The 21,407-nt window shown below is 48.9% G+C and overlaps 11 protein-coding genes across 12 annotated transcripts; 8 read left to right on the forward strand and 3 right to left on the reverse strand.

Moving 5' to 3' along the window:
- Positions 1–245: 245 nt before the first annotated feature.
- Positions 246–2,058, reverse strand: PV06_11600 (uncharacterized protein; the record flags this gene model as incomplete). The annotated part of the gene is made up of 3 exons (XM_016413306.1): positions 246–952; positions 1,004–1,240; positions 1,290–2,058. The coding sequence occupies 3 exons, from the start codon at positions 2,056–2,058 to the stop codon at positions 246–248; spliced, it is 1,713 nt and encodes a 570-aa protein (XP_016256302.1).
- Positions 2,059–2,309: 251 nt separating this feature from the next.
- Positions 2,310–3,474, forward strand: PV06_11601. 2 transcript variants are annotated; one of them, XM_016413308.1, is made up of 2 exons: positions 2,310–3,025; positions 3,104–3,474. In XM_016413308.1, the coding sequence occupies exons 1-2, from the start codon at positions 2,369–2,371 to the stop codon at positions 3,296–3,298; spliced, it is 852 nt and encodes a 283-aa protein (XP_016256304.1). In that variant the 5' UTR covers positions 2,310–2,368; the 3' UTR covers positions 3,299–3,474. The 2 variants fall into 2 exon arrangements, with proteins under 2 accessions (XP_016256304.1, XP_016256303.1); XM_016413307.1 differs by having other exon boundaries at positions 2,310–3,474.
- Positions 3,475–4,050: 576 nt separating this feature from the next.
- On the forward strand, positions 4,051–5,587 carry PV06_11602 (uncharacterized protein; the record flags this gene model as incomplete). The annotated part of the gene is made up of 4 exons (XM_016413309.1): positions 4,051–4,661; positions 4,714–4,746; positions 4,795–5,315; positions 5,370–5,587. The coding sequence occupies 4 exons, from the start codon at positions 4,051–4,053 to the stop codon at positions 5,585–5,587; spliced, it is 1,383 nt and encodes a 460-aa protein (XP_016256305.1).
- A 979-nt stretch (positions 5,588–6,566) lies between these two features.
- PV06_11603 (uncharacterized protein) lies at positions 6,567–8,178 on the forward strand. Its single transcript, XM_016413310.1, has 2 exons — positions 6,567–6,891; positions 6,945–8,178. The coding sequence occupies exons 1-2, from the start codon at positions 6,608–6,610 to the stop codon at positions 7,852–7,854; spliced, it is 1,194 nt and encodes a 397-aa protein (XP_016256306.1). The 5' UTR covers positions 6,567–6,607; the 3' UTR covers positions 7,855–8,178.
- Positions 8,179–8,924: 746 nt separating this feature from the next.
- PV06_11604 (uncharacterized protein) lies at positions 8,925–9,590 on the forward strand (the record flags this gene model as incomplete). The annotated part of the gene is made up of 1 exon (XM_016413311.1): positions 8,925–9,590. The coding sequence occupies one exon, from the start codon at positions 8,925–8,927 to the stop codon at positions 9,588–9,590; it is 666 nt and encodes a 221-aa protein (XP_016256307.1).
- Positions 9,591–9,906: 316 nt separating this feature from the next.
- Positions 9,907–10,353, reverse strand: PV06_11605 (uncharacterized protein; the record flags this gene model as incomplete). Its single annotated transcript, XM_016413312.1, has 1 exon — positions 9,907–10,353. One exon carries the CDS (start codon positions 10,351–10,353, stop codon positions 9,907–9,909), a length of 447 nt encoding a protein of 148 aa, XP_016256308.1.
- A 537-nt stretch (positions 10,354–10,890) lies between these two features.
- PV06_11606 (uncharacterized protein) lies at positions 10,891–11,328 on the forward strand (the record flags this gene model as incomplete). Its single annotated transcript, XM_016413313.1, has 1 exon — positions 10,891–11,328. The coding sequence occupies one exon, from the start codon at positions 10,891–10,893 to the stop codon at positions 11,326–11,328; it is 438 nt and encodes a 145-aa protein (XP_016256309.1).
- Positions 11,329–14,668: 3,340 nt separating this feature from the next.
- Positions 14,669–15,715, forward strand: PV06_11607 (uncharacterized protein; the record flags this gene model as incomplete). Its single annotated transcript, XM_016413314.1, has 1 exon — positions 14,669–15,715. The coding sequence occupies one exon, from the start codon at positions 14,669–14,671 to the stop codon at positions 15,713–15,715; it is 1,047 nt and encodes a 348-aa protein (XP_016256310.1).
- Positions 15,716–15,877: 162 nt separating this feature from the next.
- PV06_11608 (uncharacterized protein) lies at positions 15,878–16,907 on the reverse strand. The gene has a single exon (XM_016413315.1). The coding sequence runs from the start codon at positions 16,861–16,863 to the stop codon at positions 16,147–16,149; it is 717 nt and encodes a 238-aa protein (XP_016256311.1). The 5' UTR covers positions 16,864–16,907; the 3' UTR covers positions 15,878–16,146.
- An 853-nt stretch (positions 16,908–17,760) lies between these two features.
- On the forward strand, positions 17,761–18,918 carry PV06_11609 (uncharacterized protein). The gene has a single exon (XM_016413316.1). The coding sequence runs from the start codon at positions 17,811–17,813 to the stop codon at positions 18,732–18,734; it is 924 nt and encodes a 307-aa protein (XP_016256312.1). The 5' UTR covers positions 17,761–17,810; the 3' UTR covers positions 18,735–18,918.
- Positions 18,919–19,350: 432 nt separating this feature from the next.
- On the forward strand, positions 19,351–20,652 carry PV06_11610 (uncharacterized protein; the record flags this gene model as incomplete). The annotated part of the gene is made up of 5 exons (XM_016413317.1): positions 19,351–19,646; positions 19,736–19,760; positions 19,814–19,993; positions 20,040–20,150; positions 20,206–20,652. 5 exons carry the CDS (start codon positions 19,351–19,353, stop codon positions 20,650–20,652), a joined length of 1,059 nt encoding a protein of 352 aa, XP_016256313.1.
- Between the last annotated feature and the right edge of the window lie 755 nt (positions 20,653–21,407).

Raw genomic sequence — 21,407 nt, forward strand, 5'->3', positions numbered from 1 at the left:
ACAGACCACATCTCGAGAGCCGTTCATTCCCTCGCCTCAGAAAGTTCCAATTTTAAGCGACAGTAGCGTAGGAATGTAGCTCGAAATACAAGACAATCCTAAAACATTTGCTATTCTGCCCGGTCTTCTCTCTGAAGAAATTCCAGTTCTTCAATCTGAGGATCCTGTTGACCAGGCCCTCTACTTCTCAAAAGCTCATTACCATTCCCAGGGTATTCCTGTTAGCCCATCTCAGCCCTGGTCATTCATCCACGTGAAATTCGTCTTATTCCGGTGGCGGAACCTCCCCTGATGTTCCTGGACCCAGATTCGGCACTCGAATTGGGTTTGGTAGGGCCCTCAGCAGTATCATTGAATAGCCAACGTAAATGCCGGTCCTTCAGATGCTCAAGAAAGGAGGGGCTGATTGCGCCCTGGCAGGGACATTCAACATCAATAATCGGGTCAGCCTTCAGGTAGTCCTCCCATACCTTTCGTGCCGCACGAACCCACCCTCGGTCTTTCTTTCTCTTCATTTGGAGGAGATTTTCTACCGAGACCCATGCACGCAAGGCATCCCTCGCCCCGGCATTCTGCAACGCCACGTCGAGAGAATCCAGGAAGAAGAAATAGCAGTTTCGCTGCTCGTTGGCTTCCAGCTCCGCTTGCATGTTGTATCGGAGGTATTGTGCAAACGGCCATACTGACCTCTGAGTGGTACAATCGATCGAGACCAGGAACCCACCGGCAACGGTGAAGACAGCATGCAGGCATACCGCCGGTAAGTAGACCGCTTCCGCCGAAGTCGTGTGCGCAACCACACCCCCTTCCAAGACCGCCATGCCCTGTCTCAGTTTGGCTTGTTGGCCCCTGTGCTCGGCCATCCACTGCAGGTTGTGAGGCGTCGGAGGATACATCACCCACACCTTTTCGCATTCGTGTAAGGTAGCAGAGATACCATCTTTGCCATAGTCTGTTGTCTTGGTCAGCATATGGGCCCTCGATCGACGACCAGTGACCATACCTATATGCAAGTCGACGAACGAGAATTTTGGCGTCATATTGAACACCATGCGTTGTTCCAAGTGCGTTGTCACTCGCTGATGAAGTTGAGCACAGCCCCCGAACGTTCGGAATCGGACCAATGCAGGAGGCTCCATCCCAATAATGCAAATAGGATTGTCGTGATTCGGTCTCGCCATCTGACAGAACGCAAGCGCAGCATTGGTTGACTGTTCGCCCTGTTCGTAGACCCGATGATCTTCTCTGTCAGTACTCTCTCAACCTAGTACGGTCTCTTCACAACGCACTATTTGCTTTGATCTTCAACGTTTCGACCCAGAGCTGTTCAAACGTTGGCGGCGTTTCCCGCCAGCATGCTGCTGCCGGCACAATCGTAGGTAGACACGTCGTGTGTGTCTTCCAAAAAGTATGCAGATCTTCAGTGGCAGATGTCAGTAGTTTCAGTTTCGAGAAGTCCAAAGCAGGGTCCAGATGTATCAGAAACGCTGGCTCCTTGTGGAAGTAGTCCAGCCATGTTGAAACAGCAGGCTCATCATGATGTGTAGGTGGCTCATATGGCGCCGACAGCTCTTCTTGAGCCCTTGTGGGGTTCTTTGTCCGGGGCGCTTGTCGATGTAACCGCCTGGTGCGTTTTGGATTGTCAAACATGTCAGCCTGAGCTAGCTGTTTAAGGTCATTCAAATACTGTGCGCTGAGAGATGATAACTCTGCGTGCTGGTCAATCTTACTCTGATCTCGCTTCAGGAGATCGGTCAGATGTTGGCAGGCGTATTGTCCTCTCCTTAACAGGCGGTGATGCGTGAATGAGGCACTCAGGAAAATAAACGCTTGCGGGGAGATCGCCAAGGCCCTCTCCCAACATGCCTTCACGAAGTTTCGTGCGGCTCGCCGGCCTTTCAGATACTCGACCGCGGTCCGAATATTTCTGTGAGTCCGTACTGAGTGTCCACCATTTCCGGAGCCTAGGTACTGTAACTGTGCGTGCACAAAGATGTCATCCTGGTGTACAGAGTCAACAGTGTTCAACTTCAGTGCCGAACTATTAACCAGCGACATGATTTTTAGTACGTTCATGTGTCGACATAGGTTTGAGAGTGTGAGAGTGTGAGAGTGTGAGAGTGTGAAAGTGTGAAAGTGTGAGAGTGTGAGAGTGTGGTGTTTGTGGTACTGTAGCGCGTCGCACATTGTCGCGTAAACAACGCGTGAGCTTATGTCCGACGCCCTAACTTCGGTGGTTTTGGTGCACCCACAATACGCTCATTCCTAAGGCTTTTGAGTTTCTGGCACCTGTTCCTCGATCCAGGTATATATAGTACACCACGTCTTTTAGTGGCATAAATTGACCCGTGAGAATCGTAACCACAAGATGCTGCTAAAATCCCAGCGCGCAGCGCCTGATTCCACGAGACCGTCGAAGCGGAACAAAACTCCTGCAGCTGCTTTTCTTCAGTCAGCAGCGAGCGAGATAACCTACAACATCGTTAGATCCGACCTCCACATCCAGAAGGAAAAAAGAGCGCAGAGTACTAACCCGGCTTATTGGAACACCATTATGAATCTAGGGGCAGAGGAAGCCGGTACAGAGCCAGTGCCCGGAGTAGGACCAGGTCAGGTCATTGCGGAGATTCAAGACATCTATCCTATTGATCCCGGTGTATCCCCGAAGCCCACTGAGCCGATAGAGGTAGTGATACAGAGAGAAAAAGCTGGAGAGAAAGAAGTACAAACAGAGGAAGCAGAGGAAGCAGATATACAAATACCGCTGCCTTCCACATCATCTGCTCATGCGTCGGGGGCAGTCCTACCTGAGATAACTCCCGTGGAAGAATTTTTCGACATTGAGTTCAGCAAAGACCGGATGGCATACACCATCGTCCCGCTGAAAGAGAATATGGCCTCTTGGCGGAGCCTCGATGCGGTAGCATCGTGTTCGTTGCGGGACGAACGAATTCAGAATGGTGACTATGTGGTGATCCGGCTGCAGGGAGAGTCAGTGCCGAATGAAGAGGAAAATTACGCCAAGGTGCGTGAGATCCGTAAATTGCCCGATCCTGATGCCCGGTGCCTGATCCGTATTGCGTGGCTGTATCGCTTGAGGAAGCGACTGCACGTGAGCAATCATTATCAGGTCATGCTCTGGGACACTGTGGACGGCGTTTTCAACACCTCCCAGCGGCGTCAGATCCAGCGGGATAGTCTTTACGATGCCTGCCAAACGATGCAATTATGTAACGTAGGAGGAAAAAGGAAATGGCAAGCTCTGGAGCGGCAAACATTTGGTCATGGCCAGAAGTGATTGTTGTGATATGAGGCTCAGCCAACCATCATGACATTCATGATAGTCTCAGGGAATCATTGCGCATGCTTGGAAATTGTAGGGAAGCTTCTAGTATGTCACTTCGATGTATATATACTTCTACTTCCTTAGAGAAGGAGAAGTAGAATAAGGATCAATCAATGCTTCCACTGCTATAATACACAACAGTGATGTGGGAATGGTCCAGCTAAAGACCAGTTCCGTCAATGGAACAAGAAGGTCATAGCCTGGAAAGGTCGGTGGAAACCTGACTGGTAGACATAACATGGTTCAAACTGCCGTATTCCTTCTCGCCCAGTGAGAAAAGTGTTGAAATACTTACGGTGATGTGTCACCTCAGGACTTGTCCCGGCCAATGCTAAGATTCGAAGCTTAAAAGGGTACTGGCTGTCGGATCTTCATCTAGGAACTGTCGCGTGGCGAATCTAATGGTCAGATCGAAAGCGCTCCTTCGATCTGCTTCATAAGTGTATGAAATTGACAGCGAAGCTATGCAAACAACAGCACTTGAGGTACAGAATGCGAAGTACTCTAGCGAGAATTGCGTAGAACACGCAACTGACAACCCACACAACACCGTAATGACACTGTGATCTACTTCTAGAGAACAAGACATGGACTGTAGACCTTTTGCCAGCTGAATCTAGAGCTCGGTAACCACATCCTCGTTTGTCGCCGTCCTCGTATTCACCCTCGGCACTGGCTTTCAGGTTGGAGCTCAAAACCCCGCCATGCTCTTCGCTGGAAGAGTGATTGGTGGTCTCGATATCGGCATGTTCAGCATGGTGATTCCTCTGTACCAGGCCGAAATCGCCCCTCCAGAATTGAGAGGCTCCCTGGTATCTCTCCAACAGCTCTCGATCACCATCGGCACCTGCATCAGCTTCTGGCTCGACTATGGCATGCACTTTGTTGGGGGTAGTCACTGTGATCCCGCAGGAGTGGCCGATCCTTATTCTTCGACCAACGCCTTCGAGCCTGCCCTGGCCCACGGCCACACTTGTCTTGGCGAAAAGACTGTCTCATGGCGTGTGCCATTGTCTCTCCAGCTGATTCCGGCCTGGATCCTGTTCTTTGGAATGTTCTTCCTCCCATTTTCTCCCCGGTGGTTGATGATGAAGCATCGGGAAGATGATTGTGTGGCCGCACTGTCCCGGTTGAGAAGACTTGAGCCTTCTGACCCTCTCCTGGTCGCCGAATTTCTCGAAATCAAGGCGACTGTGATGTTCGATGAAGAGGCAGAAGCTGAATTGAAGGAGAGCGGCGGTGTCCTCGCTCCATGGATGGCGCTATTCGCATCAAATATGTTCAAGCGGTTGAGCATTGGGTGCTGGATCATGATGTGAGTCTCTTTCTCGCTCTAATGTACCCACCCGTATTAACACGAGGGCTAGATTCCAGCAGTTCACGGGCATCAACGCCGTCTTGTGAGTAGATTCTGCCACTCCCTAGAATCACAGTCTAATTTACCGCAGGTACTATGCGCCACAGATTTTTGGAAGTTTCGGTTTCAGCTCAGTCACCACCAATCTGCTGGCCACCGGCGTTACTGGTATATTGCAAATTCTCTTTACACTGCCCTCCGTATTCTTCCTCGACAAATTTGGTCGAAAAACGTTCTTGATCGTCGGGGCGATTGGTATGTGTATCTGTCATATCGTCGTCGCATCCATAGATGGCGTGTATGAAGACCAGTGGGCTCTGGGTAGAGGCCTTGCCAAAACCCTCGGGTGGGTTTCCATCGCCTTCATCTGGCTTTTCGCGGTCAACTTCGCGTACTCGTGGGGCCCTGTAGCTTGGGTGCTCACTCAAGAGCTTTTCCCCAACAGCATGCGTTCCCGAGGTGTGTCGATTGTGGCTTCGACTAATTGGATGTTCAACTTTATCATCGGCCTGACCACCCGTGACATGATCAACTCGATGAAATTCGGCACTTACATCTTCTTTGCATTCTTCTCCGGAGCAGGCGGTGCTTTCATCTGGTTCTTTTGCCCCGGTGAGAAGACCTAGCCTTACGATCAGACGTAACAATGCTGACAAGACTTGATAGAGACCAAAAACAAAACCCTTGAAGAGCTTGACATGTTCTTCGGTGGTTCTATCGAAAGTGTGGCCCAAGCTGATCGAGACCGGATGCAGCGTATTAACGATAGACTCGGTATTACTGGAGCTGAGCACCCTAGTGATCTCGCAGGGCGTGCGCTTTCTATTGCTCGAGAGCGAGGACTTCCGATTACGGAACAAGGTGAGTATGATCCCAAGACATAAACAGGACCCCAGCCACCCCGAGCAGAGCACGTAGGGTGCTGGCTGAATTCTAGAGTAAAGGGAATAGGCAGCCGGAGACTGCTGTTGTAGTAGCAATGGAGATTTGAAACCCAAATCCTTTCTCAAAATCACAGACTGTTCGATTGAGGGGCGATGATACTATTGAGGATTCAGTCCAGAAGCCTCCAGTTATGGGGCAATAAGGAGGACAATTGGTAATTTCTTGGTCATCATTGGCGATCCATATGGAAGTCGAGCATTGTGCATATATGTAATGGAAACATGGCCAGGAAGATTGATGAAATAGAATAAGAATGAGTAACACTTCACGACTCAGCACAAACATGTTCTTAGAACATTACTTCCTGGCACTGTTGGCCCGATTGATTGATTGACTGAGTCACAGTCTGGCTCGATTGGGGCCCTTATCGGCAGCTATGCAGTTGAAGCACTCACGTCTCTATGCAAGCCAACAGTACTACCCTCCCGGCCCTCCCCTGCTTCTGTGTAACAGAAGGTCCTCTTCCCCACTGAGGTGTTGCGGCGTATGATCATTGCCGCCTTGACTGAAACCTGGCTGACGTCACCATGGCTCGTCATTACGTCCGCCTACGTAATTGTGTTCCTAGAGAAAGCGCACCTTAATAAAAGTCCCTGGGTATTTGTCCAATGCAGATCGCAGCGCAGCTTCCCCGTTAGCCATGCCGTTCTTTTGGGCTCTGTTCTGTCGCAAGAATTCGTTCTTGATCTGAAGGACAAACATTATCAGCGAGGACTTTCAGAGGCACTTGGTTCACCGGCAACACTAGTATCTACTGTACAGTAGGAACCGTGCGCGCGTATGGGGTCACCTGGGTTGAGGCTAATTGGAGAACAACTGAGTTTTCTTTAAGGTCCTCGTTTTGAGCTGCTACTAGAGCCTATAATTAAGTATCTGCTCGGCCGCAAATTTTCACTTTTTTCCTTTTGCTTGTATCATCTTGGCTACTCTTGGCTATTTCACTTTATCTGGACGCCAGAATGTCTCACAACTTTCCCTTCGGCTTATCCGACCCTACATGTGTCAATCTCAACACGGCCTCCAAAAGGGATGTGACCTGTTACATCCTCTATTCCGGCAATGAATACAATGGCAACCTTGGGGCGCGTATCTCTTCCGTCTTCGTCATCCTCTTTGTGTCATCAGCGGTGACCTATTTCCCTGTTCTAGCGACTAGAGTTCAGCGACTAAGAATTCCACTCTATGTCTATCTCTTTGCTCGATACTTTGGAACCGGAGTTATTATCGCAACGGGCTTTGTCCAGTGTGTTTAATTTTCTGCTATGTGAAACGAATCCGCAGCTGATTGCTTCACAGTCTTCTCGACCCGTCCTACTACGAGATTGGCCAGAATACATGCGTTGGCATGACTGGCGGATGGTACCAATATTCTTGGCCACCAGCAATTGCCCTAGCAACCGTGATGTTGACCTTTCTGATGGAGTTCCTTGCCGAGCGTTACGTGGAGAAAAAGTACGGCATTAGTCAGCACGACAATGTGAACCCAACCGACAGCCACCTACGATCAGGATCGGTGGACGCTGCAATGCTACGCTATGACCTCTCACGGCGTCGTTCGGTCCCTGCTTCCATCCACCCTGAAGCACGAGATGACAGAATTGAATTAGACCCGTCGTCTCCACAAGGAGGTTTGCCGGAGTCTAAGAACACGCAGGCTGTGGCTCACGACGATGAACGAGACCTAGAAGAAGAGAAAGACCAAGCTGCAGCCCTGGCTTTTAGGCAACAGATTGCGGCCTTTCTGATCCTCGAATTCGGTATAATTTTTCACAGTGTGATTATTGGTTTGACGCTTGGAACAGCCGGCCCAGAGTTCTCGGTTTTGTATCCTGTCATCGTTTTCCACCAATCCTTCGAAGGCCTGGGTATCGGAGCTCGTCTGTCTGCAATTCCATTCCCGAAGCGATACAGCTGGATGCCCTGGTGGCTATGTGCCGGCTACGGCCTTACCACCCCAATTGCCATAGCGATCGGCCTTGGCCTTCGGACGACCTACAATTCCAACAGTTATACGGCAAATGTTGTTTCTGGACTCCTTGACGCTATTTCTGCCGGTATTTTGATATATACCGGGTTGGTGGAGCTCATGGCTAGAGACTTCTTGTTTAGCCCTGACCGCACCAACAACGACAGGAAGTTGGCTTTCATGATTATCTCGATGCTGCTAGGCGCAGGAATAATGTCTTTACTTGGGAAGTGGGCATAGGTCGCGCTCTATTGTGACCCGGCAGGTGCTGCTACGGTTTGTCTGCCCGGTCTCATTTGTTGCAGCAGCTAAGAGTAATCTCGTCATGAGATGACTCTCCATGAATGTCAGGAGTAGACAGAATAGAGAACTAGTAGACAGAATAGAGAAGTGACAAAGCTGAGAAAGAGAGCGATACCACCGAACCCGCGCTAAGAACACCGCCAAAAAAACTCGGAAGACTCGCGCCCTTGACGCAAGCTTCCCGCGTAAGGAATTCTTCTTCTTTATCCTTTGAGTTCTGATACCTAGAGTATCTAGATAGAATAATCTGTTTTAATTGTATCATCACTCTACAGTACTGTATGTGCGGGAGGTTAGCACCAAATGCAGAGGAAGCCTTCTGACAGTGGACCTGTTTCTTTCGACAGAGCCCCCATCCAGATCACCAATACCTACTTTCGCGTAACCATGATTCACTGACTGAGGCTATCGCAAAATATGTTGGAGGTTTTAGTTTCTGATATAGTGTGGTTGCCACACGAATACATGGCGCATTCATGTTCGTACCGCCAATGAATACAACGTTTACACGTCGGCATTTCATCCTCCAGGCCCAGCCCCAAGATGGAGGCAATCGCCACCAACCTCTAACGTAGCATGCAGCTATCTGAACTTGGCATGGCTTTTGACTAGCTGTCAAGTATTTATTGCTACTCACGCCCGTTCGCCTGCTCAGCTCATCCTGACTCTTCCTCACTTTTTATTGCCGAAAGGCTCCGACCAACCTCTCGAATATGCGGGCGTCTGGAGACTCAATGACTCTAAAGTCGTCCTCCAAAAGCTGGTCGAAGATCTCCCATCAACAGACAGGCATAAGGAAACCCAAACGCAGTGTTCGATTTATTAAATCCTCTTCACAAAAATGCCAGTCCCTAGACTTATCGAGATTCAAAGCACTTCCCCTCGAAATACAAATTAAAATTTGCGAGGCTTGCCTTGGCTCTGGGTTTCGGTCTATTAGTCCCGAAGGATACAGATTCTTTCCCTGCCATTCAATCCTTACCATCAACAAGCAATGGTATAACGGTATGAGACCATACGTCGATCGCCGCATAAATTGTTGGAACTTGGATCCTCTATTGAACAACACAATCACTATTGGTCACGTGAAAGACCTCACACTGAATTTCAGGAATCTGGAAAAGATAGATGTATGCTTGTCAGACAAGTTGGAGGAGTTATTACGGCTTGCGGACAACCTTCGGGAACTCACTCTCTATTTTTCCGAGCTTCCCATGATGTTTGAAGGAAACGGCACGCCAAACGTCACACTCGAGTTCGACGCATTGAAGTTCTTTGCTACTCTGTGGGCGGTCAAATCGCTCTCGCTTCGAACACTGTGGGATAGTTGCAATGGCGAGCACCCTCATAGTGTCGGAAACAAATCCACCAGCAAGAGAGGGTCACCTGCAATGCGACGGCGGCATACATACTGGTATGCACTCTGTCAAGCACTGACGTGTTACCGCAAAGAGATGCAGAGCGAATCGGCGAAGGACACCAACAGACTAAAGGTGTGCTTTCAGGCTGCCCTTGAAGCTTCACAACAGGAGTCTTTTCTCCAAAACCCATCCGCAGCGTTTGAGTGCAAGAGATGCGGCGAGCCGCATCCACGGCCTACTGTAGCGGATGTCAACAGGGTAAACTCGGCCGGTGACGAAGGCGAAGATGAAAGAGAATGTGTGGTGATGTGAGTAACTTGCAGACGTGGCTCTGCAGCAGTTTGAATTTTGGATGCCCCAGTCGTCGCTCACTGCGCTTCGTTGACCTGATATCGGACGCGGCGACTACTTTCATAGCATCAGCGGTGATGCGAAATTGAGATCACCTGAGGCAACAGACGTCAGGACTGTTTAATCACCCCATGGGCCTGAGGGTTCGTCGGCAAAGCTTGTAGCCAAGGTAGACTGTTACTGTGATCGGGATGTAAAGATAGGACCTGAGAGTACTGGCATCTATTTCGGCCGAGAGCACTTCTCCGTACACCGTTGGTCCCAGCCCGGTCCATAGCTAGGAGAGGACCACGACGCAGCAAAAAGAAGTTCCAAACCAAGAACTTGCTTCGCGTATGAAGCCTCCACGGAAATTATTCACTGAGTTTTGTCTCCGCCTTCGACGTTCCTTCGAGGATTTGAGATGTGCGACGAATATAGTCAGGGAGACAAAAACCATTGGAGTGCCGGAGGATTCCGCAGCATAGTCGAGAACGGACTTGCCATATTCCGACAGCGCTATGAAGCTCAAAAGCGCCGGGAGAGCAGCAATGACAAAACATGGTACTGGGCGACCACCATCATTCCGTACAAGCAGAGCAGTAGGTGCTTGTTTCTGCTCAGCAAGCTCAGAAGCTGCCCTGGAGGATCCATAGATCGCCGACGAGGCGGCTGTGAACCGTGTCATGATACTACCAATCTGCAGGAATAGCAAGGTGACACTAGGCCCTCCGTAGGTCTTCATGGCGATAGCAACAGGAGAAGAGTTGATGGGGTTTAGCGACGTGAGGTCTATGAGCCTTAAATCAGTGAACGGCACACTCACTCCCGCAACCACGGCGTTAAAGGAGCGAAGAGCAGCCAGACTCCAGACTAGCAGGTGACATCCGGACCGATATCTGGTAGACGACGGATTTGACTCTCGAACACCTAGGCTGAGAATGTCCAGGCCATTCCGTACCGTACCCGAGAAGAATAGAGTAGCCGCAATCCCAAACGCTCCTGCATGGAATGCTCCGGGATGATGCCAGGACCGTGGGAGTACATAAGAGGGTCTCTAGTATCCTACATACTTCCTTAGGCTTACTCATTTGAAGGTGGGTTTTACCGCCACGCTGATCACTCCCGTATTGAATAGGAGAGAGCTGCATGGGACTTTGTGGAAAGGGAGAAGCCCCAATATTCTCTTGCAAGTGTGAGTTAGACGAAAAAAGCCATGACACTGTCAAAAAGGTTCAAGAGCTCTTAGCTCACACATTTTGCTTATCAGATAAACCCACCCATGGTCTACGGTCCGGTAGTTCATCATATCAATGACCTTGATGGACTGAATACTTCCAACGAGCGCATTAGGGACATTGCCTTTGGTAAAGCAAAGCATGGCTGCCCATTGACTGGAGTATTCCTATGGGTGGACGTTCGTGATCTGGCATTGGCGCACGTTCTGGCAATGGAGAAACCAGAGGCAGCTGGCCAGCGGTTCTTGGTTTCTCCAGGACACTATTCCAACAAGGACATTGTGAAAGGTATCTGGGAAGCATTCCCTGAACTCCGGGAAGGTTTGCCGATGGGAGACGCATTGACACCTGGTGCGTTTCCGCCCGAGGGATGGTATGGATATGATAGTACCAAGTCCAAGAAGGTTTTGGGCGTCACCTATCGACCATTGAAGGAGTGCATTATCGACACGGTGAACAGTCTTAAGACATTTGTCAAATAAAGTCGAAGACGAAGAAGATAGCATTTCAAATATGAGTAATATCCAGCTTGCTATAAGAATGCATTGGAGTTAATCGTTAGAACCTTCTTGGGGGCGACGAAGAGCCGCGAGACGTTAACCTATCATTTTTGAAACCTTCTGGCTACACGCTCCCTATATGATATGTATATGAATTTGTTGGTGTTGGTATCAACAGCCCTGTTTCCTTTGCGCAGAGTAAACTTCAGGGCTGCGTCCCCGGCTTTAGACCCTTTTGTAATAATCAAACCTAATGCAGGGGTAATATGAAGATGTGGAACTGTCTACTCTCCGGAGCTATGGAGAGGTGGCTCAGTGGGACAATACCAGCCAAAAACGCTTGATGGGAGTTTTCCATAGATCGGAGCGTTTGTTCTAGTCAAACTATACATAGTATGTGGTCTTTCCGTAAGTATGCAGGCACTGATGGTTCTGACCAGAAAAGTGTAGGTACCGGCCATTGTCGTTCTGGTCGAAGGCTGAGTATCATATATATTTCAACAGTTAGTTCACGTGGTTCGCTTAAATCCGAAAAATTGACCAAAATGGGTGAGTATAGCTACCATCAGGCGCAGAAATATCAGGCACAGTCACAAAATCCAGATTTTCCTTCGAGACACCTGGGTGGGATGCTTCTATCTGCTCTGCCTTTTGCCGCGAGCGGACGGTTGTCACGACAGAATGTCCGCGTTTGAGCAGTACATCGAGAATATGAGCGGCAATGAAGCCACTTCCGCCGGTAAGAAGGGTTCGCGTCATTACTGCAGGCTTTATCATCAAGCCGTAAGAGTTGGAGCTATACCGGTCTGTGTCGCTGTCGTCGGATGGAGTTTTCACCATAAAATCAAGTCCTAATCGCAGATTGCGCCCAGAGCTCTTCATCTTACTTATACATTTGATCGACAAGCCGGTGTTTGTTCGGTTTTAGGGCTTATGGTTTCCAATTGAGGAAGTTTAAGGCCGAACCTTATCTGTGCGGTGATATGAAATGTTTCCCTCTGTGCGGTGGTCTTAATAGACATGACGGACTTAACAGGCGCAGGGATGGAATTTAAAATTTATTTTGCTTGATGGTCCATTCGGCGCATAGAGAGCGGGATGCAGCAGCCGATCGAGGCACACATGTGACACCAGCAGTGATTCTCTGAAATAGATTTAAATCGGATGCCGTGGAGTATAGGACGCCTGACACTGCTGATCATGGCCGCTCAAATATGCCGTCTTGCATCAGAACGACCGCCATGGCTCCTCAATTCAGCTTCTAACTCTCCTCCACCATTCTTAAGGACGTAGGAGAACTATGCAGAACCGCAACAATGGAGGGAAAGATTTCCACATTTCTCGCTAATCCGAACTTGACTAGAAGAGTGGCCTCCAACGTCTCAAAGATATAATTTTGATGAGGCACCCTTTATATGTTCTATCGACCCACCCTTTCTCACGGACAGCTTATAGAGCGTCCGGGAAGGATAACTCCGAAGTTGTGCGCGGCCAGCTCGTAGACCCATGTCAGGCCAATGCCTGAACCGGCGCCAGTCACTAGAGCCCAGACAACAGGAAAGACAGTATCAGCATCGCTGTTACCACAAGTCATCGTTCTCGCTGGCCAACACACGACGAGAACGGTGTGGGTGAGAACGGGGATGAAGATAACGTTGTAGCTTGGAAGTGTGGAGGTTACAAAGAACAACGTTGGAAGCCTTGTACGTGACGAAGCCTGTGGTTAAGTAATCGGCCATAGCTACAACGCGCTGAAAAAAGCGAGATAATAGTGACGGTGGTGGTGCAGCTCATCATTTGTCGATTCAACGTTTGCTATGGAAGAGCAGCTTGCAAAAGCGAGATGAGCAACGCTGTCGAGGTCGTGATTGTTAATCCATTAATAGGCTCTGCTTGAAGCACTCGTACACTCGTGACCAGCCCTGCGACACGACACCCTTCCTAACGACTTCATATTTAGTCCTACGCTGTAGTTTTTGATTTTGAAGTGAGAAGGTGGATGTAGTATATATTAGTGCTGCTCTACTAAGGTCTCCTCTACTGCATCATTCTTAGTCACAAAGTAAAAAGGAATAGTATAGAAGTAGAGGGGGCATTTACCCATCAGACAATTAAACCCCTCGTCCACTCACTTCTGAAGGGTTAGCTCTTAAGGGTGAGACACGAGACCTCGGTTTATCTTAGTACTCTGTATATTCGGCGTGAAAAATCTTCCGTCCCACCGTGGCCACCATAATCTTGGAGAAATCCTCGACTTAGCCCAATTGAATCACTTTACATACCTAGGCGACTTCTTTCCTTTCTAAGCCAACTTACTGCTTCTGGCAAGAAGCCTAAGAGAATCAGCATCGCTACATTGGACTCCCCGTGATATTCTGGGCCGATTACTCCTTCTCCATCGACGACGTCTGGTCTTCACATCCTGCTTGCCTACGAAGTACCTATTAGAGTGTAATCTTCATACTTTTGGTCTTTGTTCTTCTAGATATTAGAATCGCTCGTCTGCTGGATACACCAGAATGTTAAATAAGCCATGAAAACACCTGATATTCTCGCGGACAACGGAAACATATAGTTATACTAACATGCACAACATCAGCAACAGTGGCTTCTCTAAAAGGGACATATCTCCCTATAGTTAGGCTCCCAGGTAATAAATTACTTCGAAAAGGTTTATCCCCACCTTGTACCGAAGCGCTTCTCTGCCTCCACCAACTAATCCTTATCCCTGTGGAAATACGCATATATCTTTTGTGTCTTGGCGATCCCTTAGAACCGTGTCAATGTTTCAGTCATGTCACACAGATCCAGTAAAGCTTTGCTGCTTCTTTGTTGCGGTGCTGCTATAGCGGATTAGATGTGCTACATTTTCTACTTTCGGCCGGGGCAACAGCATTGCTCGCCCATTATATTTCCCGGAACAGCGTAGCCCATCCATGCCGCTAACTTAAGGCGACCATAAACCCCAAAGACATCATCGCCCATGCGAGAGCTCCTTCTGTACCGTAGCAATCTCACGACCTTCAAATGGTAGGACACCGCTCTGTAAAGCTCGGTAAGTGTAATTGTGGGGGTTGAATTAGGGTCTTGTCAATGCACATCGTACCGTGGTCAGCCTGTGGAGTTCCATCCGTCGGAAGTGAGATGTAAGGCAAAAACTTTCCGAAATGACGGATGAATGTATGGCCGAGAAGATGTATCCGACATATCGGACAAACGCGACTCCGAGAAACTGGTCAGGAATACTTCAAATACTGTCCTGTCTGGATGAATGAATCGAATTGTGCAGAGTGCCGCACTAACACGACCAGAAGAAGCTACCATGTCCGTCTCTAAGCCTTTCATCACCCATGGCTCCGAATCAGCCGCTTTCTGGCAGATCGGCATCCTCTGGCAAATGATGGCGACTGGCGCCCTGACCGGTGGAAAATTGGTCTTGATCGACCAAGTTCTTCAGCTGTCGGGAGCCGGACCTACAACTCACACTCACGTTCAAGACGAGGGTCTCTACGTCGTGGAGGGAAAGGTGACGTTCAACGCAGGGGGCAAATCGGGAATTGTCGCCCGCGCAGGCACCTTCGTGGCTGTACCTGGTCTCACCGAACACTCTTTCAAGGTGGAAGAACCCAATTCTCGACTTCTGAACTTCTACCTCCCCGCCGGTTTTGAGATGCTCTTAATGGGGACTGCTCGGCCCGCCGAGCGCCGAGAACCCCCTCCTCCTAACCTCATTCACGAGTGGCTTCCCCCGCGATGGGTGACGTCCAAATTGAACGACGACTACGGAGTCAGGAACAAGTTTAGTGACCCATTGGTTGATCCGCCCAACCCGGATTACATGTCAACCGAGCCGACCCCTGGTGCGACCGTCTTTCCATTTGCGGCCAATATCAGTGATGCCAGGCGGCACAACGTCTTTCATGGTAACGCGCTCTGGGGCCGTTTGGCGTCGAGCCAAGAGACTGGGGCCAGCTATTCTTTATTCGAGTTAAAGCTCCGTAGGGGCGCTCTCCATGGACCTCGGGTCTTTACCAAAAGAGACGTGATGGTTTTCGTCCTCTCCGGCAATATGTCCTTTTTCTTGAGCGACTGTTCCCAAACAGCCAAGGAAGGGGCCCTTGTGTGGATTCCCCGGGCGACCGTCCATAGCATCCGAACAGACAGTGACACAGCGGCTTGTCTTTACCTGCAGACCCCGGGAGGATTCGAAAACTACATTGATTTCGTCGGTACACCTACAAGCAAGACTAGCCCGCCCTCCCCGGACTTTGAAGATCGATCAGTGGCTCACCGGGGGAAAGAGTATTTATATGAATCTCTCGGCATGCAGGATGTTGCTGTCCTAGACCCGTTAAAGCTTTCAGCCTAGAAATCCACCTATAGGACCCAGCGTGGTGTCTACGATGCTTCCCGTCTCGATCTTAGGAAATCCTACAACCCTAGGTATTTTGAACTCGTCAAGACCAATCATCCAATGTTCTGGATCGCCGATAAGCAGAGAGCCCAGGAGCTGAAGGCTATCGCCTGAGCCGATGAAGCCCATCCAGATGGGTCCATCGATGAAATGAGGAAGATTGTGGTTCGCTGTAGAAAAAGGTTAGACACAGGCGCGACAACCACTTCACGGTTCTCGATATGCCCAGGCATTCAGGAACATTAATATGGCCCTTCATCGGAGACTAGATACTGTGTTCGAGCGTTGATTGCTCTATAGCTCTCCCCGAAGGGGTCCCCCGCTATAGGAAGACTTAATCTTGAATATTCTTTCCTGAATTCAAGGTTTCTAGCGCCAGTTACCAGTTAGGTATACAGTGGGACGTGATGTGTACAAATTTGCTCGCCTTCATCGTCATATCTTTTCGGTAGAACAGTAAACAGGCCATCATAATCACGGGGCTCATAGTCTAGACCTAAGGCACCGTTTGTGAGCACACTTAGGCCATAATTCTCCTTCAACCAGTGAGAAAACATATCCATCCCAGCGACTGCTCCGCCTGCGGTCCAAATGTTTCCATCTATAATCCATTTTCGTTCTTTCGTCCATTTAACTAGTGGATATCTCTTTTTGACCCAATCATATTCGATATTGTTGATAGTTGCTGATTTGCCATCGAGCACGCCGGCGGCTGCTAAAACTGCTGCACCGGTGCAGGTAGAAAAAGTGAGTTTGCCCGAGGCAACATGACGACGGATGAAATCTGCGTATTCTTCTGCGAGTTGAAATCTGACAGGTGCAGGTCCGCCAACAAGGAGAAAATCAAGTTCGGGGCATTCATTAACAGTCGTGCTTGGGACTATGGTGAGGGCGCTGGTCAAAAGTCGAATAGGCTCACGGGTCAGCCCAATATGGTGGAAAATGAAATCTGGAGCTTGTTCAATTACTTCATCGTCGACTGGGATAAAGGTGCGTAGTCTTTCGGCCAAAGCTTTGCTTGACGAGTTCAGCAAATCGGTGGGACCGATGATGTCGATGGCTTGATAGTCATAGACAAGAATGCCAATATTGAGTGGTGCCATTTTAATGGATACAGCTAAGCAAACGCCACAGATATTTGGACAAGTGGAAATATGACTTTGAAAAAGCAACGCAGTGGTCTGGTTCTTGCCTCATTTATATATTACTGATTAACTATTTACACTTACAATGTACTAGACGCTGTGACTTTTACGGAATGATCCGTACGGTTACAAAAATGACAAATCAGCAACGTTTTTACTGTCGTCAGTCTACTTCATTCTACTCCGTAGACGTCCAGTCAGGAGCGAACTAAACCCGTAACTTAATACCGTATGGACGTCTAGAACAGGCAATGCATCAAACGAAATCCGTAGTCCGTAGGGAAAAACTCACAACGACTGGTGTAAAAAGTGCAAAAGGTCCACACCCATTAGCCCAAAGAGGAAATCTTGTCAAATTTTGTCAAGTCTCGAGGAGGCAATCTGGACATGGTGGTCGGACTCCTGGGAACATTGACTTGGGCGGCATTAACCGACGTGGTCCTTACCCAAGAAGGATAGGCGTTCACTGCGCCTCCTCATAATAAGGCTCTCTACTTCGTGGTTGGTCGCTTCGTTAAGCTTACGTGGCGACGTGTAACTTAATGGCCCTGAAAAACTCAGCCCCTCTTCTTGATTCTGATCCTCGGCTGCTGAATAGAACTAGACTTTCTTTCCATAATCGTGTGACTATTTTCTTCCCGCCACCATCGAGCGCTTGCGAACAACAGCACTCCCGAGCCATCGCAATATCAATGCTTCTCCACCGTCCGAGTTTCGAAGACGCAGAAAATCATGCTAAGATCAGAATAGAGTGACTCATGCCGTAGGGGTTGATTAGTCTTCAACAGTAGGTACATTACTTCATCTTCTAAATCTAATTGACCCTATAGTCTGCTCTCTGTCTCCCCATTGTTCCAAAGTTTGGCTTTCAAAAGAGAAAGCACACTATATATTAAGCAAGCAAAATGTCCACCCAGCTTTCTTTCGTGACACTCGACGTCTTTACGCCTACACGGTACAGAGGAAACCCTTTGGCAATCATCAAAGTACCCTCAATCGTCGCACTGACTCAGGATCAGAAACAGGAGATCGCCCGCGAGTTCAACCTCTCCGAGTCGGTGTTCTTGCACGAACAGACGGCCAAAGACCGCGCCGACCACTCTGTCCGCATCGACATCTTCACCTCCTATGCAGAAGTGCCGTTTGCCGGCCATCCGACAGTCGGCACGGCCAATTACATCCTGCGCCAGTTGAAGAACGATTCGCTGGATGATATCCAAGCTTTACAGACTAAAGCAGGGCGACTCCCGTGGACAATCAATCCCTCGGTTGGTGGCGTACAAATCTCGGTCGCTCACAACCTACATATTCACGGTTCTCCGTTTGCCGACCAGCCTTTTGGTCACTTTCCAGTGGTCAGCATTGTCAAGGGGATGACTTTTATTCTCGTCCACCTGCCCGATTTGGATGTATTGGCAGCACAAACTCAGAACCTGGTAGGGCGGGATAACACTTCTACCGCAACAGCCAAACTCGACCACGGCTGGCGCGAGGGCATCGTGGTCACCTACTTTTACGTCAACCTCGGTGTCACGGATGGTGGAATCAATTACCTGCGTGTCAGGAGTCTGGGGTCGCGCGAAGATCCCGCAACAGGCAGCGCCGCGAGCGCCTTAACGTCCTATGTCTCCCTCCAAACTGGGAAAGCAGGTCGCTACAGGTACAAACTCACCCAAGGCGTGGAGATGGGTCAGAAGAGCGAAATCTTCGTCGAGATCGGCGTCAAGGAGAGCTCCACAGGTCAAATACAGGAGATCGACGACATTCTGTTGAGTGGTTGCGGTGTGCAAACCATGCAGGGAACATTGGAAATTCCTATTTCAGAGTGAATTTGGAGGAGGTGCTACTCATTGTCGGGTTCTATCGGTATGAGTTACTGGCCAGTTTTCTGGAATACGCTGAGAAATAGGATAGAAATTATCAGCGCCGTCAATATCTCATTTTTTGCTTTTCATCTATTCCATTTACTACACAAAATGTTTGGGCAGTCGACTAGATTTATCTATGGTGGAGAACTCTGACGCAATACATAATGTGCGAGATTTAGTAGCAGGCCTCCTTTACCCTGAATCGGTGCGAGAAGGTTTCCTGAAGACCTGAGACATATTTCTCGGTGCGTGCATCTCCGAGTTGGTTATCACTTTGGCCTAGTTTTAGTCACATCAGAGTCTCCACAAGGTTTGGACGCCTGAGAAAAATGGCAACGTCGCTACGGAGTACGTGAATTAGAAATGAAAAATGACAATCACACCCCATTTGCGGAGTAATAAGACATCCTGCCCCACAGAATGCTCAAGGTCGTCTTGTTATACTCCGTACGACTCAGCTACTAGGAGACTGAGAAGACGCGTAAGTCAATCTTCCGAATCCACCCGGGCAGTAGTAGAGGTTGGAGGCTATGTCTACTTTATCTAGTCTTCCCTCCTACGCCGAGAGCATGTAAAGATGCAATTCCAATTAGCTTCTTCGAACCGATACGGCACTCAGGGATATGGACATTTTCATGGGATTGTTGGCAAGGATGGGCGCGCCGCCACTGTTGAGCAAAGGTTTTATGAACAAATTGGCGGAAAAATCGGACTGTGCACTTGTTCAATCCTTTCCGCAGCGCAAGAACCACTCCCCAAGCCGTACCAGCCCTCGGGCCTTTCTGATAACATTCGACAGACCATTGCATCCGAGCCAGACGTAACAGAACTGGTACAGATGTCCCTCAGGTTATTGCCCATCGAGGCTACAATGTAAAGTTCCCTGAAAACACTATGTGTGCTTTCAGGAACGCTGTCGAGGTGGGTTCGGACGCATTGGAGACTGACGTCCACTTGACAAGCGATGGTGTTGTCGTTCTATCACACGTAAATTCTACTATGCCCTCACAGAAGTCCGGTTGAGGCTGATAGTCGGGCAGGACGCCACCTTGAAGAGATGTTTTGGGGTGGACAGAAAAATCGCTGACTGTGACTGGGAATATATCAGCGGATTGAGGACGCTGCGGGAACCTCACGAGCCTATGCCTAGGCTATTGGATCTTGTGAACTATCTCGCTCAGCCAAAATTGGCTCATATCTGGCTTTTGCTGGATATCAAGGTACCACACTCCGCACTAAGTATAACTCAGGTCTGATACACTACAGCTCGACAACAATGCCAATGACATCATGCGTTGTACAGCGAAGGTTTTTGAAGAAGTCTCCGCTCCTTTTGACACATTGTGGGAAGATCGAGTCGTGCTAGGTTGCTGGGCAGTATGTTTTACATTTAAAGGCCTGTCATCGCTGCAGCTGACGGGAGAAACCACAGGCGAACTATTTTTCTCTGTGCGAGGCCTACTTTCCCGGCTACCCAGTGGTCCATATTGGATTCTCCGTCCCATATTCGAGTCAATTCCTAGCGATTGAAAACATTGGGTACATCATGCTTCAAGAAACCCTCGTTTCGCCTCTAGGTAGGAGTTTTATTAGAGACGCTCGTGCTGCACAGCGCCCAATTCTTTCCTGGTCTGTCGATAATGAAATAGGTTTGGACTTGTGTGTAAGGAGGGAACTTGATGGAGTGGTAACGGACAACCCTAAGAAGCTCTTAGAGTTGCGGGAAAGTTCTATCAAGTCAGGGCGACCGCTAGCATGGTCGGTCAGGCGAATAGCCAGCGTCCTGCGTATCAACATGATTATATGGGTTTTTAATTTCATCTATGGAAGAAAGTATGGATTTGGGTTGGATCAACGATACACGACCAAAAGTCACTAAGCGGCGTTTGCCTCACAGCTAGTGAATTCATGCGGTTGGAAACTTTAAAGCAGTTGAATATTTACCTATTCCCAGACAACAGAGTCATGCTTAGCTCAAACATTTGCATTCATAGATATGAAAATGGGATTATACTTTCAATTTCTCACAAGGCTATCACCAAACAACGACTGAGAAAGTAGAATGAGACAGGGAAACGTTGACCATAATTTCCAAACCGAGAAGCACAACCTAAAGCAGATCATAATACAGTTAGCCGTGGTTATACATTGCGTGAATACCGCATTTGGTGACCGACAAGGCGGCCGGCAATCAGTAAAAAGATATGAAGTATTTAAAGTAAACAACATTCCATTGCATATTAGAGTTGTCCCCTGCTCAATGGAAGAGATCCAATACGTGTGTGGACATTACTCAACAAAGTGCTAGCTCACATGACCTATATGACAACCTTCCACTCGATCGGATCGATTTCCTGCCCTGTCATAAAGGTGATACTGCGCCTTAGCATTACTTCTAAAGCAACCATTTCGGTCTCGTCCCGGGGTGCGTAGATAATTAAGTAAGTATCTGCAACACCCAAAATGTTTTTCACCAAGTAGTGTCTTGGGACAGCCAGTCGATGTCGCTCAGCCCATCCCTTCTCGATTAGTATGCGAGCATCACCTCGCGAAACGTAAAGGTGGCTAGACGTATCCTCATGCGCATGTCCGATTTCCCCACGAGCAAGGAACACCGCCTCTGGCAATCTTGAC

The sequence above is a fragment of the Exophiala oligosperma genome (assembly GCF_000835515.1).
Source record: "Exophiala oligosperma strain CBS 72588 unplaced genomic scaffold supercont1.44, whole genome shotgun sequence".
NCBI classification, from domain to species: domain Eukaryota; kingdom Fungi; phylum Ascomycota; class Eurotiomycetes; order Chaetothyriales; family Herpotrichiellaceae; genus Exophiala; species Exophiala oligosperma.

Coding starts and splice junctions, on each gene's coding strand:
- PV06_11601 (XM_016413307.1), top strand. CDS start 2,369: ATGCTGCTAAAATCCCAGCGCGCAGCGCCTGATTCCACGAGACCGTCG.
- PV06_11603 (XM_016413310.1), top strand. CDS start 6,608: ATGTCTCACAACTTTCCCTTCGGCTTATCCGACCCTACATGTGTCAAT. Junction 6,892..6,944: donor ATCGCAACGGGCTTTGTCCA/GTGTGTTTAATT, acceptor ATTGCTTCACAG/TCTTCTCGACCCGTCCTACT.
- PV06_11608 (XM_016413315.1), bottom strand. CDS start 16,863: ATGGCACCACTCAATATTGGCATTCTTGTCTATGACTATCAAGCCATC.
- PV06_11609 (XM_016413316.1), top strand. CDS start 17,811: ATGTCCACCCAGCTTTCTTTCGTGACACTCGACGTCTTTACGCCTACA.